Source organism: Sarcophilus harrisii, chromosome 2, assembly GCF_902635505.1.
Source record: "Sarcophilus harrisii chromosome 2, mSarHar1.11, whole genome shotgun sequence".
NCBI lineage: Eukaryota > Metazoa > Chordata > Mammalia > Dasyuromorphia > Dasyuridae > Sarcophilus > Sarcophilus harrisii.
In genome coordinates this window covers 254,205,720-254,220,947 of record NC_045427.1, presented here as the reverse complement: position 1 = coordinate 254,220,947, position 15,228 = coordinate 254,205,720, and the positions used below count along the sequence as shown (strand labels likewise).

The 15,228-nt window shown below is 36.8% G+C and overlaps 1 protein-coding gene across 2 annotated transcripts in view; it reads left to right on the top strand.

The window, feature by feature from the left end:
- LOC100917983 (neuroendocrine protein 7B2) overlaps positions 1-15,228 on the top strand; it is a 62,837-nt gene that overhangs the window by 29,228 nt on the left and 18,381 nt on the right. For both annotated transcript variants that reach the window (XM_023500167.2, XM_003755968.4), the window contains exon 3: positions 10,416-10,565. In XM_023500167.2, the coding sequence (XP_023355935.1) occupies positions 10,416-10,565 (150 nt within the window). The remainder of the gene's footprint in view (positions 1-10,415; positions 10,566-15,228) is intronic.

The following is a 15,228-nucleotide window of genomic DNA, read 5'->3' as shown; positions in this document are numbered from 1 at the left end:
CCAACAATGCAAATTCTACTGCTTCTTGTTCCTATATATTGGTTTCAGGCATCTTTAGTTTCAGTAAGGGGTCAATATACACTTCCAGGATATTGACTGAAATTGCTGACTTTTCTTCCCTATGGCTCAGCTGCACTACCTTCTTTGCTGGGCTAACATTAATCTCATAAAAAAAAAGACATCTCTCTGTGTCTTTTTCCCTTTCTTCCTCTCCTCTCCTCTTTCCTCTCAACCCGTCTCCTCGTCCCCTTCTAGCCAGCCTAAAGTGAATGTTGCATAGGAAACCAAAAGTGCTTACTTAGCAGCCATTCTGAGTTGTGATTAGCCTCAGGCAGTCTGTTTAAACAGTAAGTTGTAACATGGTCAACTCTCATTTATCATTCAGTAGGTCCAGGGGAGAGTAAATGATGAGGAGGTGATAGCTCTATGGTGTAGAGATGATGCCATACAAGTATTGGTGAAAGGAATTTGGAGTGTTTAGAAATGTTTAGCTTGGAGGAGAGAAGTCAGTATTGAAGTATATGAAGGATGTCAAATGGAAAGGGGATGGAATTTCCCCTTTGGCTTTAGTAGGCAGAACTAGTACTAATAATTGGACATTTCAAGGTAGGCAAATTTTGGCTCAACTTTAGGATTGTCAGAGGTTTTAAAGCAGATCTTGAGTTATTAGTTGTGGGAATGTTAGAGAAGAGATTATTGTTCATAGATGGTTTGGACTAGATGTGATTCTCAGTTTGTTGATTACTTGGGCCCATTTACTTTTCTGCTACTCTCTGACATTCTCTTGTCAAATTAGAAAATTGCTAGCAATGTACCTCTTTTTTTTTTTTTTTTTTTTTTTGTGAGAATGTTTCCCATTCCAGGGCATCCATAAGAATCACATGGTCATAGATCTAGAATAGATCATTCTAGTCCAGTCAGAGGTATTCTAGCCCAGTTCCCCCTTTCACTCAAAGGAACCTAAAGCCAAGGGAGGTTTTTGACTTGTTCTCACTAACGTAGTAAACATTGGAAGTAGGATTTGAACCCAGTCTTCTGACTCTAAAGTTAGAATGCTTTAGGAGGTAGGATCATGTTACGAAACCATCTAACAGAATGGATGTCTCTCTACTCTGCAGCTACCAGATGGTATCTAAGTATTATTCCTAGTCCCTTTGTGCCTCTACCCTCCCACAGAAGTTATTATCTGCCTACCAGACCTTACTCCTTCTTCCAGACCATACACCTTTTATTTAGTTAGGTACTGCCAGTTATGCACTATCCTTATTAGATTCAGTATAGTTACACTGTGATTGATTCTTGAATAGACGGGAATCATACTGTTAACTCTTTTATGAGAGGACTCCCACAGCACAAAAACTCAGGTTCACTTTAAGTAATCTCTTTCTGAGTCTGTTTCTAACTCTCTGTCTGTGTGTGTGTGTCTGCCTGTGTGTCTGTCTCTCTCCCCTTCTTTCTCTCTCTCTCTCCCCCCCTCTCTGTCTCTGTCTCCCTCCATTCCTCTTTCCTGCTCTCCCTCTCCCTCTTTTTCTTTTTCTCTCTTTCCCCCTCTTTTTCTCTCATGCACACACATCCCTATCTGGAAAATTACTGATGCTGCCCAGTGTATTAATGCCAACTCCTTTGGAAAACATGCAGTTCACAAAGTTTTTTTTTTTAAAAAAAAAAAAAGGAAATTTTATTGAAAGATGGAAAAAAGAGTAAAATTCCTATCAGACTTCTTGGAAGATGAGAACCCCTCAAATGACCAAGCAGCTCTCCCAAATACCCATGTAGAAGGGATCTGAGTAAGGTCATGGACTCCCAACAAGAACCTGCAGTCATTCCCTAGTGTATTATAAAATTTTAGACACTGATCTCTAAAAGAGCTTCTCTTTTAGTCAGTCCTAGGTATATCCTAATGGGTGCTATCAGGCAACCCTCAATGTCAATACCAAGTTATTCTATCTTTGGGTGTCTGCAAAAGGGAATTCTTGTAGAGTCTCCCTGCCTGGAAAAAAGCATCATTTTTCTTGCATCTCTACTGAACAAGACCAAATCATGGACTTCTTTTCTTTGATATGATTGACTCTAATCTCACAAAAGTTTTCCCAGAGGACAGGACTATGCTATTCTCTTGTTTCCAAGAAAGGCCATGTCATCCAAGAAAAGATTCAAGGATGATGATAACAAATTTCTAAATATTTTCTCCTTTAGATGTCTTTTCCATCCAGAGGAACTTCTTTACTTGGTCCAGGAGTTGGCAAAGCAACCCAGAGTTCTTCTTAATTTTTTCTCTCAAAAGAGGTAGTATGATATAGTGGGAGTAAACTAGACCCCAAATGAGGAAGACCTTGTTTACATCCTTCCACTGATATCCGCTGGCTGTGGGATCTTGCATGAAACACTTAATTTTTCAGTGCCCCAGGCATCTCTCAAAGAACCTAAATTACAGAATAAATACTTATTAAATTGTTTTCCTTAATATGACTGAAGTCATTATATAGATTATTATTCTGGTGCTGTTAACTTCACTTAGCTTTAGTGCAAAGAGCCAAAATTTGAAATGAGGTTTCAAATCAAATGCTTGTTTACTATATATTCTTCCCACTTCCCTCCTTCTCCCTCCCTACCCACCTTCCCCCACCTTAGTATTCCCATTTCTAGAGTAAATATCTTCAGTTCTTTTAAAGGATTTTCATATCATATTTCTATATCAAATGGAATAAATTTAATTTTAGTTCTATATATAACAGAAGAAGTAACTGCTTATGTGGTATGCTATGACATTCATGGGAAACCTTTTTCAGTTCCCTAAGATCTCCATGTAGATGGATTATGGTGCTTGATATATCTACTTTAAAAGCCATTCCTTTGGGTTAAGGTTCTGTCTCTTAAGTATGTAACAAAGAAATCACTGAGCCCAGTTAGCACCCACCATCACACTGGCAGAAAGCAGGATCTAGAAGTAAAAGAGGCATAGAATTGTTAGGGTTCTTCCTCCCTTCCTCCCTCCCTCCCTCCCTTCCTTCCTTTCTTCCTTTCTTCCTTCCATTTTTTTTTGTTTTGGTATTGGTAACTCTATAGAGCTGTCTGGGGTCCTGAGGCAGGTTAAGTGACTTGCTCAGTGGCTAATCTTGACCCCAAATTTCCCAGATTCAGAGGCCAGAGGACTGCTAGGTTTTAATGGAAAAGAGCCATAAGGTTGAGGATTCAAAAATATGGACAATCAGAAATATCTGGCCAGAAAGCCCAGAAGAGAAACTTCAGTGGGAAACCTTGATAGCCAGAGATAGCCGTATGAGAGCATATCTTCTCAAGGATACTTATAGACAAGGGGAAGTGAGAAATACAGTGTATCTCTTCACAGTTCAGTTCAGGGCAAGTCATAATTTTGATAGATCCCAGTATTTTTGAGCAACTGTTGACTCTTACTTAACTTGAGGTTTACATTGGTCCCCTGATAACCTGTCTTTCAACAAACATTAAATGACATGAATTTTTTTAAAGTTCAAGCCCCAGAAAGAGAGACCTTGGCCTCCATGTGCAAATATATTTGGGCATCATACAAAGTGCCAAATTGACACCTCATTACAGGCAGCAAGTAAAGTTAAATTAAGTGACTGAAAGGGCTATAACAAATTACCTATTCAAAATTACTTTTGCAAATCTTACTAAATTCATGGCAGCCCTGAAAATATTTCCTTGCAAAAAAAATTTTCCCTCTCTTGGAGTTGTGGCTGCTGCAGGAAAATTAGTAAAATCACAGAATAACATTTGAACTTTTGCAAATGAGTAAATAGCCAAAACAAACAGCACTTCGGAAAAAACACACATTTTCTCTCTTTTAACAGCAGGCTGTGCCTCAGCAAAATACCTTAAAAGTGAACTAAAAAGCTTTTAAAAAAATAAACAATTCTGCTTATGATCCTAAATTGGGACCATATGGAGATGTGAAAGCTGCAAGAACAATCCATTTATGTTCTGTCCTTACTGCCTGCATTATTTGCATGCCATGGAGAATGCTCATTAAGTAGAATTGATTCTGGTCTTGAATGACCCCCAACAAGAATGAGCTATCTTCTTAGGCGTCTTAGACAACATTGCATTAAGAAAAAGAATTGAAATGAAGACCAATGCTTATTAATAAGACACATCTGAGAAGCAAGTTACTCCTCTGTTCAACTTCTCTCCATTTCATTTCAAATCATATTTTTCCTTAAAGGTGACTAAAGGCCCCAGCGTAGGTCAATGATATATACTGAAGCTAATACTATATAGTGGATTCCATATGAACAGTCAGTCATAGAGTTATACTACACATTGCCATCTTGTTTATCTCTCTGGCCTTAAGGACTAGTGAATATACAGACTATACAGAGTAGATGCTTGTCTGCTTTCTTCTAATCAGTTTGATTTTTGTCATGACATTATGGGTAAGAAAATGTGCATGGTCCAGTGCCAGCTATCATCAATAAACAATTCAAGCACTGTTTGACTACCAGTACAATATGGGCAATAATAGTTTCTTTAAACTTGAAGGATTACATTTTCATTGTCTTGTGGCTATCTCTGTTTCTTATTTTGTAGAAGTATGATGGCATAATGAATAGAATGCTGGATGTAGAGCCTAATAGACCTGGGTTCAAAAGCTGACACTGACACTATGGCTGGGCAAAGCACTTACTTTCTCTGTATCTGGTTGTTTTCTATGACAGCTATTGAGTTATAGTTGGGTTTCCATGGTAAAGAAGATATGTAATTCTTGTACATATTTAACCTATATCAGATTTTTTGCTGTCTTGGGGGTAGGGAGAAAGAAAAATTTGTAACAGAAGGTTTTGCAATGTTGAAAACTATCTTTGCATGTATTTGGAAAAATAAAATACGATTAAAAAAAAAGATATATAATTCTTTTGGTATTTTCCTCTGTGATACTTAATATCTGTATCATTTATCATTTATCAATATCTGTAACTGGCACTTATCTAGCCAGTTAGAATTAGAGATAAATTAGATTAGTCCCCAAAATCAATTGGACTAATCACATAAGGATCTTTTATTAAAATGGTAAGCGTGACTTAGGTACCATTAAAATATTTAGCTGCTTTATGTTAAAGAATCCTTGGAAACATCCAATATCAGTGCTCTGTTTATACTTTTATTAGGAGGGATATGAATTATTTGTATCAGAGGCTATGCCTTACGATCTGTCATGCTTGCTTTTTTTTCCCTCTTGGCTCTTCCCTAGATTGTAGATTCTGTTTCCTTACTACTACCTGCTATTATTGCTTTCCTTTAATTGACCAATCAACAACCATTTAAAAAAATATTGCTATTGCTGTTTTTTATTTTACCCTGTCTAGTTTACCTTCCTCTCCCTTAGAACCATATCTCCTATCAAAGAATTCAAAAAAAAAGAAGGAAGAGAAAAAAATTAGTAAATTCATGAAAACATAATCGGACATAAGCATTGTTCTGTGATGGAGGTGTCAAACAGGAGACTGTGGGTCTCAGAATTGGAGTGTAGTCTAAACTGGATTAAAATGTAATTCAGAAATATTTAACAAAAACAAATAAAAATACAGTAAAACATAGAAAATATATTATTTTCTAAATTAATATGCAGCTTAGATAGGGATCCCATCATAGGGTTTGGTCCCTCTATTTCTATTTGAGTTTGGCATCATTGTTCTATTTTGACCTCTCTAGCCCAAAGGAATCAAGTCAGTTGTCTTTTTTTCAATATCAATGAGCCTTTATAAAATATCTATCCCCAATTTATTCTGCATCTATCTTAGCTTTGCATGTTTGTTTATATATTGTCTCTTGAACTGTGAGCTTTTGAGAACAGGGATTATCTTATTTTTCTTTGTATCCCAAGTGCTTAGCTCAGAGTCTGGCATATAGTAGGAACTTAATAAGGCAAAATAAGTGATGATTCCTCTGTGTCAGCCATTGTGATTAGTGCTGTGGGTAAAAGACAACAGTTCCTGTATTTAAGGATTATATATCCTAACAGAGGAAACTACATGTACAAGGATAGGTATCTGGAAAATCTATGTAAACAATTATGGGGAAGGTAAGGCACTAGTAGGTCGGGGGGAAGAGGGTGGGGTTGTATACTAGGAAAGTCCTCTTGCAGAAGGTGGTGTCTAAGCTGAGTCTTGAAGGGAACTTGGGATTTGAAGAGGTGGATATGAGGAGGAAATGTAACCCAGCCACCACACAAGATCTGGATGGAGAGAAAAGAGAGAATCTTAAAAGTAAGGAACGATAAGATAGAGGAAGTCTGATAGAATACAAAGTATGTAGAAGAGGAGTTAAAAAAAATTCTTTCAGGTGTCTATGTCCTCTTCCTCTTGACATAATCTTCTCTATAGTTTGTATTTACTTATCTCTGTGCATGTGATACTTTCCCCTACACACACACACAGTTCTTGACTGCAGGAACTATTTTGGCTTTGGCTTTGAGTTTACTTTTTAGGTACTGTGCTTTGCAGACAATAAATACAGATCAGTTGAAAAGAAGAGAAGGAGGATTTTAATGAGGAAGCAGAATTCATGATCTAGGGAAAAGAGCAAAATTGAGATAGCAAGCAAAATTGAGAGGGCCTTGTAAAGACACAGCATTGATATAATCTTAATAAATATAAATTGAATTGAATGGAATTACTCTCATCCATCTCTTATCTCTTTCAATTATTGCTCTTTGGGTTTTTGAGAGATGAAAATTGCCTTTGCCTCTTTGAACACAAGACTTCTTTCTCTTAGTTCAGATCCTTTTTTTTTTTTTCTGTCCTTGTTCCCTTAGGTATCCCAGTTGGCACTGTTTGCTCACTAGCAAGAATATTTGGGAAGCACCATGGGTGGGTGCAGACTCAAGGAGTTGGTTTTAATAACCCATATGATTTCTTGGGCTTTTTAGATCATAAAAAAGGTCATATCTTTAGAAATGGTATGCCCAGGATGGTTGAAGATTGAAGGAAGAGGCTGTAGTATATTTTTAGTGCCTGCTGTTTGTGGGTAACATAACTGAAAACTGCTGGATTTTTTCCCCTTTAGCTGAATGGCTGGTATTCAGGAGCTTGCACCCACTCTCTGCCAGGCTGCCCTCATGGAACTCCCTTTTTATGATGTGGGTGACTGGTAACTTGGCACCTGACTGTCCTGCTACAATTCTTCATTATTGTGCAGTACCAATGTCCAGTCATCTGGCCCAACTGGCAGCCTTGGCGTCATTGGGTTACAGCAGAGAAGGTTTATTGATGAGACTCGGCTGGCTGGCTGGCTGGCTGTGAGCTTGTCAGGGCGTTACCACATTGCGAGTGAAAGTCTGCAGTGTAGGGGCTAGGTCTGGATGCTGTAAACCTCTTGGCATAGAGCTGGCACTCAGACATTAATGAACCACAGTAGCAAGAATAATGGCCAGTGTCCCATCCTAGAAGGATTCTGCCAATGTCTGCCGAGAATGGGGACTTGGCTTCAGTCACTCTGAAGCTTCATAGTGAGTTGTTGTAAGTAAAGAGAATAGTTTTGGGAACATAAGTCCCCTAGACCTCTTGAGCCCAAACTCATTTTGGGCTAGGCAAGTCAATTAACCCTATTTGCCTCAGTTTCCTCATCTGTAAAATGATCTGGAAAAGGAAAAAGTAAACCACTCCAGTATCTTTACCAAGAAAACCCCAAATGGGGTCATGAAAAGTTGTACAGAACCAAACGATGAGTTATTCGAGAAACTCATAATAGGATCCTCTCATGATTTCACTGGATGTTTAACAGCAGTCCTGTGAGGATGCTATGATTATATGTGTTTATGCTTTATCTTCACTAGTGAGAAAGCTTCATGAGGGCAGGAAATTTTTATTTATCTATATATTTCTTTTGGTGCCTGGTGCATTATGTTGATAAGCAGCTAGATGGCCCAGTAGATGATTGACCATTAGGCCTATAATCAGAAAGACCCTAAATTCAAATTGGATTTCAGACACTTTAAAGCTGTGTGACCCTAGACAAGTCATTTAACTTGTTTCCCTTAGTCCACTGGAGAAGGAAATGGCAAATCATTCCAGTATCTTTGCCAAGAAAACTTCAGGAGCAGTATGATTTATAGGGTCACAAAGAGTTGAACCAAATCATCCAATAACAATAGCATCAATACTATCTCAGACAAAGTAAAGAATGGATAAATTTTCTTTTCAAAAAAATGAATTAAGTCAAAATCACAAATGTGGTAACATTTGCAAAAATTGAAAACATTATGTAACTAGAAGAATTGAAAGAAGAAGAGGAGGGAGTAGAGACTAGTATTACTACTTTTTCTCACTTCCTCCATTACTGGGCATAGTCCTCAGGGCTATGTCCCTGGGGAAATGAATGGACTTACCCTTTTTGTACTCTAAATTATTGATAGACTCACTAAATTAGAAGGGGAGGTCACAATGATAGAAAAAGTTCTAACTTCCATCCTGACACAGATTTAATAACAAAATAGCTAGTATTTATCAAGCATTTTAAAATTTCCTAGTGTTTTACAAATATTAACTCATTTTATCCTTGCAACAACTCTGGGATGGTATGATGATGATGATGATGATGATAATGATTGCCATTTCACAGATGGGAAACTAATATAGACAGAAGTTAAGTGACTATATATATATATGTATATACATAATATGTGTGTATACATATATATATTATATATTTTCATATATACATATACATATAGTATCTAAGGCTGGAGTTGAACTCAGGTCTTTGTGACTCCAGGTCCTGTACTTTATTCACTGAGCATTGCAGATTGGGTCCATTTAATATAGAAGTAAATGGCTTGATTATGTCAGAGATCTATGAGGGTACCATTCATGGCCCAATCTTTTATTGTATTGAAAGTTGTACAAAAATTTGGTCATCAACCAATGATGATAATTTTTTAGCTATAACAATTCATGAAATAGTCTGCAAGGGTTGGAGAGGTTGAGATTCATATTGCCAGAGGAAATACTTATACTAATGAAATCTTGATTCCTTAAAATATCAATAAAGGATAATGATAAATATTATTCTGCTTACCTCAGAGAGTTATTTTTAGGATAATGTGAAGAAGACAATGAAAAAAGTATTTGTTGCTATAAAATGAAAGATTTACAAGGATGATCCTGAGTCAACCAGACCAAGGTTAAATTTAATGTTAAATATTCCCTTGTTTGAGAAGGCAGAGAAAAGGTCCTTCCTGCCACTAAATCAATGATCTTATAAAATGGCATAAAATCTTTAAAGTTTGTGAAAGATGTGTTATAGAATCGGTTGGGCCTGGTCAAGAAAAGGTTTTCTGAAAGAGTAGGATTTGCCTTGGTTTTCAAAAGGCATCAGGAGAGGAGTGCACTGTAGAAGTTTAATAATTGCCTCTCCAGGGGAAAAAAGTGTACAAAAAATACACTAAATTTAATCTGTATTTCTAAAAAATGAGATTTTTATAGATGTTTTCTGTTTTTTATATTATCATAGTTTTCCAAGTATCCTACTTCTTTCCAAAAAGTCACTCTATTTAACAAATTGTATTTTTTTTAAGAGAAAAAATAATCAGCACAAGATACAAAAATACTAAAGCATGTGCAATGTGAAACCCCTATGGACTTTCTGTTACCATAAAGGAGTGAGTTTGGGTGTCCTCTCATATCTCTTCATTCAAATCCTTCTGGTTCTTTGTAATTTTGTTACATTCACTTGATTTTTTCATGTGTCATTCTTTTCATTTATATTGTAGTTATTGTACAGATTATTTTCTTGACTCTACATCAATTCATGTGGATCTTTACATGCTTCTCTGTATTCATCACACTCGTAATCTCTTACAGCATAGTAATATTCCATTACTAAAATTTGTTTAGCCATTTCCCAAAAAATGTCCATCTACTTTGTTTCCAATTCTTTGTTATCACAAAAAATACTGGTATAAATATCTTGGTTTATTTGGGGACTTGATAGCTTCCTTAGAGTATAAATCCAATAATGGAGGTCTTTGGTTTAAAGGGCATGAACATTGTAATCACCTTGCAAAATTCTAACTTGCTCTCCAAAATGGTGTATCACTTCATAGTTCCACCAACAATATATTAGTGTGCCTATCATTATACATCCTCTCCAGCATTGACTATTGCCATTTTGTCATCTTTATCAATTTTATCTATTTATTCATATTTTCCAACACTTAAGTCCAGACTATCAACAGAATAATAAATCAAACCCTGATTTATAACATTTGCCAGTTTGCAACATATAAATGTTCACACTGAAAATTTAACAATCATCTCTCAAGAACTTGTTTAAACTGGCTCTAGCACATCCCTGAGGAACACATTCTGATTGAGAAGTGAGTGTCTTTCTGGGTTCCTTATCTAAATGCACCTGAGACTGTTTTGTATTCCATACAGGTGGTGCCCATGAAGGTCTACAGCATTTGGGTCCTTATGGAAACATCCCTAATATTGTGGCTGAGTTGACTGGTGATAACATCCCCAAGGACTTCAGTGAGGACCAGGGCTATCCGGATCCCCCAAATCCCTGCCCCATTGGAAAAACAGGTAATGGGCAAACATGCTGATGTATTCCCATGGAGAAACAGGTCTGAACTTATAAGCAGTTTAAACTAGAAAGGGCTAGTGGTAAGCATTTAGAACAATTAGCAATTTAATTCCACAGGGCAGCCCTGTGTTAGAAAGTGAAGGAGTAAAGTGAATTTAATTTTCAGTATATACTTCAGTCATGAAACTCGGCTATATAAAGATCTTTGCCAACATATTCCATGATATTCTTTCTCTTTCCTTCCCTCCCTTTCTCTTTCTGTGTCATTATGGTCTTATGGACCATACTATCTGCAAGGTTTTCTTGGCAAAGATATCTAAGTGATTTGCCATTTTGTTTTCCAGTGCATTAAGGTGTAGGGGTTAAGTGACTTGCCCAGAATCAGACAGCTGCTAAGTATTTGAGGCTGGATTTGAACTGGTTCTTCCAGGTTCCAGGTCAAGTGCTCTATCCACTGAGTCATTTAGCTGTCCCTCTCCTTTAGTTATTCTCAGTCTATCATATTTTCCTGAACTTAAAAAAAATCTCCATAAATCTTCTCTCCCAAATTCCTTTAAAACATCTTTCCCTTTTCCAATATCCCCAGCACAATGCCTGTTGAATAGTAAGTGCTTAATAAATGTTTCTTGATTGATTGGTCCAGCTGGAAGGGACCTCACCTTTTTTTAGATGATTCCCTTCATTTTGGAAATGAGGAAATTTAAACAAAGTGACTTGCTCAGAGTTATATAAGTGTCACTTTATAAATACAAAATGATTTCAGTTCCCTCATCTTACTGAATATTTTTTATTATTATCCTAATGTTATAGATAGGAGACTAGGCTCATCTAAGGGCATATAATAAATAGAAGAGTACTAATCTAAATTCTTATATTCATTCTATTACCTTACAGTGCTTCTCTGAATATATAGTGTGCTATAGTGCAAAGAGACATAGCTTTTAAGTCAGAGGACCTAGGTTCAAAATCTGCCTCTGATACATCCTGCTTATTTGATTTTGGGCAAAGCCAATTAAATTCTGTGGGCCATGGTTTCCTCATCTATAAAATGAGGAGATTGTTTGAGATAGCTTCTGAGGGACCCTCCAGTTTGTGGATCTATGATTTTGTTTAACCTATAAAGGTTAAGCAAAAAATATAACTGTTAATTAAATACATTTTAACAATTCTGATAAAAGATCAGATATGGAGACACAGTGAGATTTTCTTTAATATTCCAGTTTACCACCTTCCTTTCCTCTCCCGGCTCTCTCCTCTCAGATCTTCATACACCATTACATTACAATAAGAGTGAGAGCATTAGATTATTACTAGCATTTCCTGATAAAGCTGCCCTGTACCATATTACTTATACTGTTGTTTTTCTTGGGATATGGTAACTTCCTTCTCCATGATAGGCCTGCATCTTGATCTCCTATTGAGAGTTTTGTCAGCCCTGGCCCCAAAATCCCTCTCCCCCTACTTTCAGGATTTTTTTTAGAGTAAAACCTTTGTTTTTAAACTATTAGTGATTGATTTGATTCCCTATTTCTTTTTTTTTTTCTACTTTTCAAAGTAAAATGCAAAGAGCTACCACCTGCCATTTCTATTTCAAATTAGGATAGCTTGCTGTGTCTACATCTAGATCCAAAAGTTCTGATTTAATCTTGTTATTTACCAAGGGTGATTCCCTTTAGGGACAAACCCAAACTCAAAAAAAACCCCCTCAAAAAACAGGGACAAAAACCAGCTTACAATTGTATGAAAAGGAATCCAAAGTTGAGCAAAGCAAACCAAATTAGAGCATTAGATTCTAATAGGTTATCCATGAGACTGAATACAGCTAGTCTTAGTCTCTTGGTGGTGCAATTTCCTCATTATTGAAATAATCGATTTCAGTGATGCTCGATGTTATTTCAAAAATTATAGAGAATTCAGAAAGAGTCTCTGGGACATCATAGGGGATGTTCAGAAGTAGGCTTTGGACTCTGCTGCTTCATGAAAATCTCTCTTGGGCTGGCGCCATTAGGGGAGGTATTAAGATGGCACAGCAACCATATGTTCTGGAAAATCTGGGATAGCCCCAGTTCCAAGAAAAGAAAGTGTTCTTTTAACAAGACTTCACAAAAAGAATATCTTCTATTAGACCATGTGTCTTTTTTTTTTTTTGTTCAGAAAACATGGTCACTGTAACTAACTGGAATCTATGTGATTGCGTGTGGCTAAGCAATGTGGGTCTGCCGGCACAGTGAAAAATTAGATTTGAGAACAGGACTGCAGGAAAACCTGAATCACTGCATGGCTCAGATCACTTCAGCCACATATTATTTGCTTGTAGAATTTTGGATTCGAGGAGAGGAAAGACCTGTACCAAGTTTAAGGAACAACAGTCCCCAGGGGCAGCTGGCTGGATTGATTAGACACAGCAGTGGGCCTTATTCGTGTATTTAGAAGTGAGTTTTCAGAGTCAAACATTTGGGTTAGAGTCTTCCCCAGCCCTCTCTACATCTCCAAACTCTACCCATCCTTCAAGGCTTGGCTCAAGTCTTACATGCTTTATAAAATATAAAATCTTCAGTCTGGCATTTAGACTCACTTTAGTCTGGCTCTCAGTTACCTTTCTAGGCTTATTTCATAATATTATCCCCCAAGTACTCTCCTTTCTAGGCAAATTGGCTTATATACTTTCTCTGGTGTTTGACAGTCTAGCTCTAACCTTTATACCTCTGCTCTGGTGGTCCCCCATGTCTGGATGCTCTCCTTCTTTCTGCTTTGAAGGATACCTAGCTTGGCACAAAGCACAGCTCAAATGCTGTTTCTTACATGAGGACTTTTTTGATTGCCACCCCAATTATTAAAACTCTCTGCATCTTGAAATTGCTTTATTTATTCTTTACTTTTATTTTTCTTCCTTCCTTCTCTCCCCCCTAATTGAATGTAAGTTCCTTGATTAGAGGGGATATTTAGTTTTTGTCTTTGTATTCTTAATTCCTAGTGCAATGGCCTGCATAATAAGTATTTTTTTTAAATTATAGCATTGACAATTGCCAAATCTTTTGTTCCAATTTTTCCCCTCCTTCCCCCCATCCCTTCCCCCAGATGACAGGTTGACCTATACATGTTAAATGTTAAAGTATAAATTAGATACAATATAAGTATACTTGTCCAAACAGTTATTTTGCTGTACAAAAAGAATCGGACTTTGAAATAGTGTACTATTAGCCTGTGAAGGAAATCAAAAATGCAGGCGGACAAAAATATAGGGATTGGGAATTCTATGTAATGATTCATAGTCATCTCCCAGAGTGCTTTCTCTGGGTGTAGCTGGTTCAATTCATTACTGCTCTTTTGGAGCTAGTTTGGTTCATCTCATTGCTGGAGATGGCCACGTCCCCTAGTAAGTATTTAATAAATGTTTATTGAACTCAATTTATACTACACAGGTCTTTCCTTCTAAAATTCTCAAGTTCTTATTGCTTATATTTTTCATTTCAAATTGTCATATATTTCCTTATATTGTTATACCATTTTTTCCCTCGATAAATGAGTTGAATTCTACATATATCATTGAAAGGTTACTATGTGTAAGGGCTTTTCTAGATGAAGATTAAATGGCACATTTGCTTTTGAGCTGTGAAGGGAGGAGGGGAACAAAAAAGTTGAAGTCACAGTAATTCAGGTAAGTCAAGTCAACAAGCATTTATATTAGGTAATGTATCAGAGACCAAAAGATGTTTAATACAGTTCCTGTTCTCAAGGAATAGTCTGAGGTGTGAGGAGTGGAGTAGGGAGGGAAGAGAAGATGGACAGTCACAAAAAAATTAAGAAACAATACAAAGCTTTATAAATAGAATGTAAACTTTATGAGGACAGGATCCATTCCTTGTTTGTTTATGTATATATGGCACCTAATATGTTATCTGTTTCAAAATTATTGCATAATAAATGCTTATTTATTGTTTGATATTATCAAGTGCTATGGGATATGTGGGATAGGCCATAAATAATATTGGATTTTAGAGAAGGAAGAGTTCAATATGGGCTATCGTATAGGCCCCAAGGTTCAGTTTTCAGACCTCCATGGTTCCAATATACTATCCTGGAAATTTAGTCTTTAATTTAGGGGAAATTTATCCTTTAATTCTCTCAATATGCTTTTTGCGTCATTGTGGAAACTGTAGGAAATCCTTATCTATATTGTTTCCTAGCCACAGAAATGATATTTTAAATTTTCTGGTATCTAGTAAATTATTTGCCTCCTACTATGTGCTCATGGCCCCAGCAGACTCCCACTCTTCCATGTCACCCAGGAGATCACTTCTAGTAAAGGATTAAAATCCACTCCACTAAGTTAGCTTCCAAAGAATGTATCTGAGAACCTATTTTTGCTATAATTTTCTCCATTCCTGCCAGAGTGACACGCTGATGGTTGCAGATGTAGGGGTTAGATAACGTTCCCAGTCAGGAGCTCTGAACACTGAGCAGACACAGTAGAGCCGCATTAGAGATTTTTTGGTATGCTAATAACTTCCACATTAGGTCCATGCTGCTGAGAGGCCTTCTGGAAAGACTTGGAAATGCTCCAAGAAACTAGACACAGGACATACCTGGCTGATTGTAAATAGGCACCCATTTTCAGCACTTATTTGATGTCTCAGCAGCCTTTTGAAAAGGAGTCCTCAG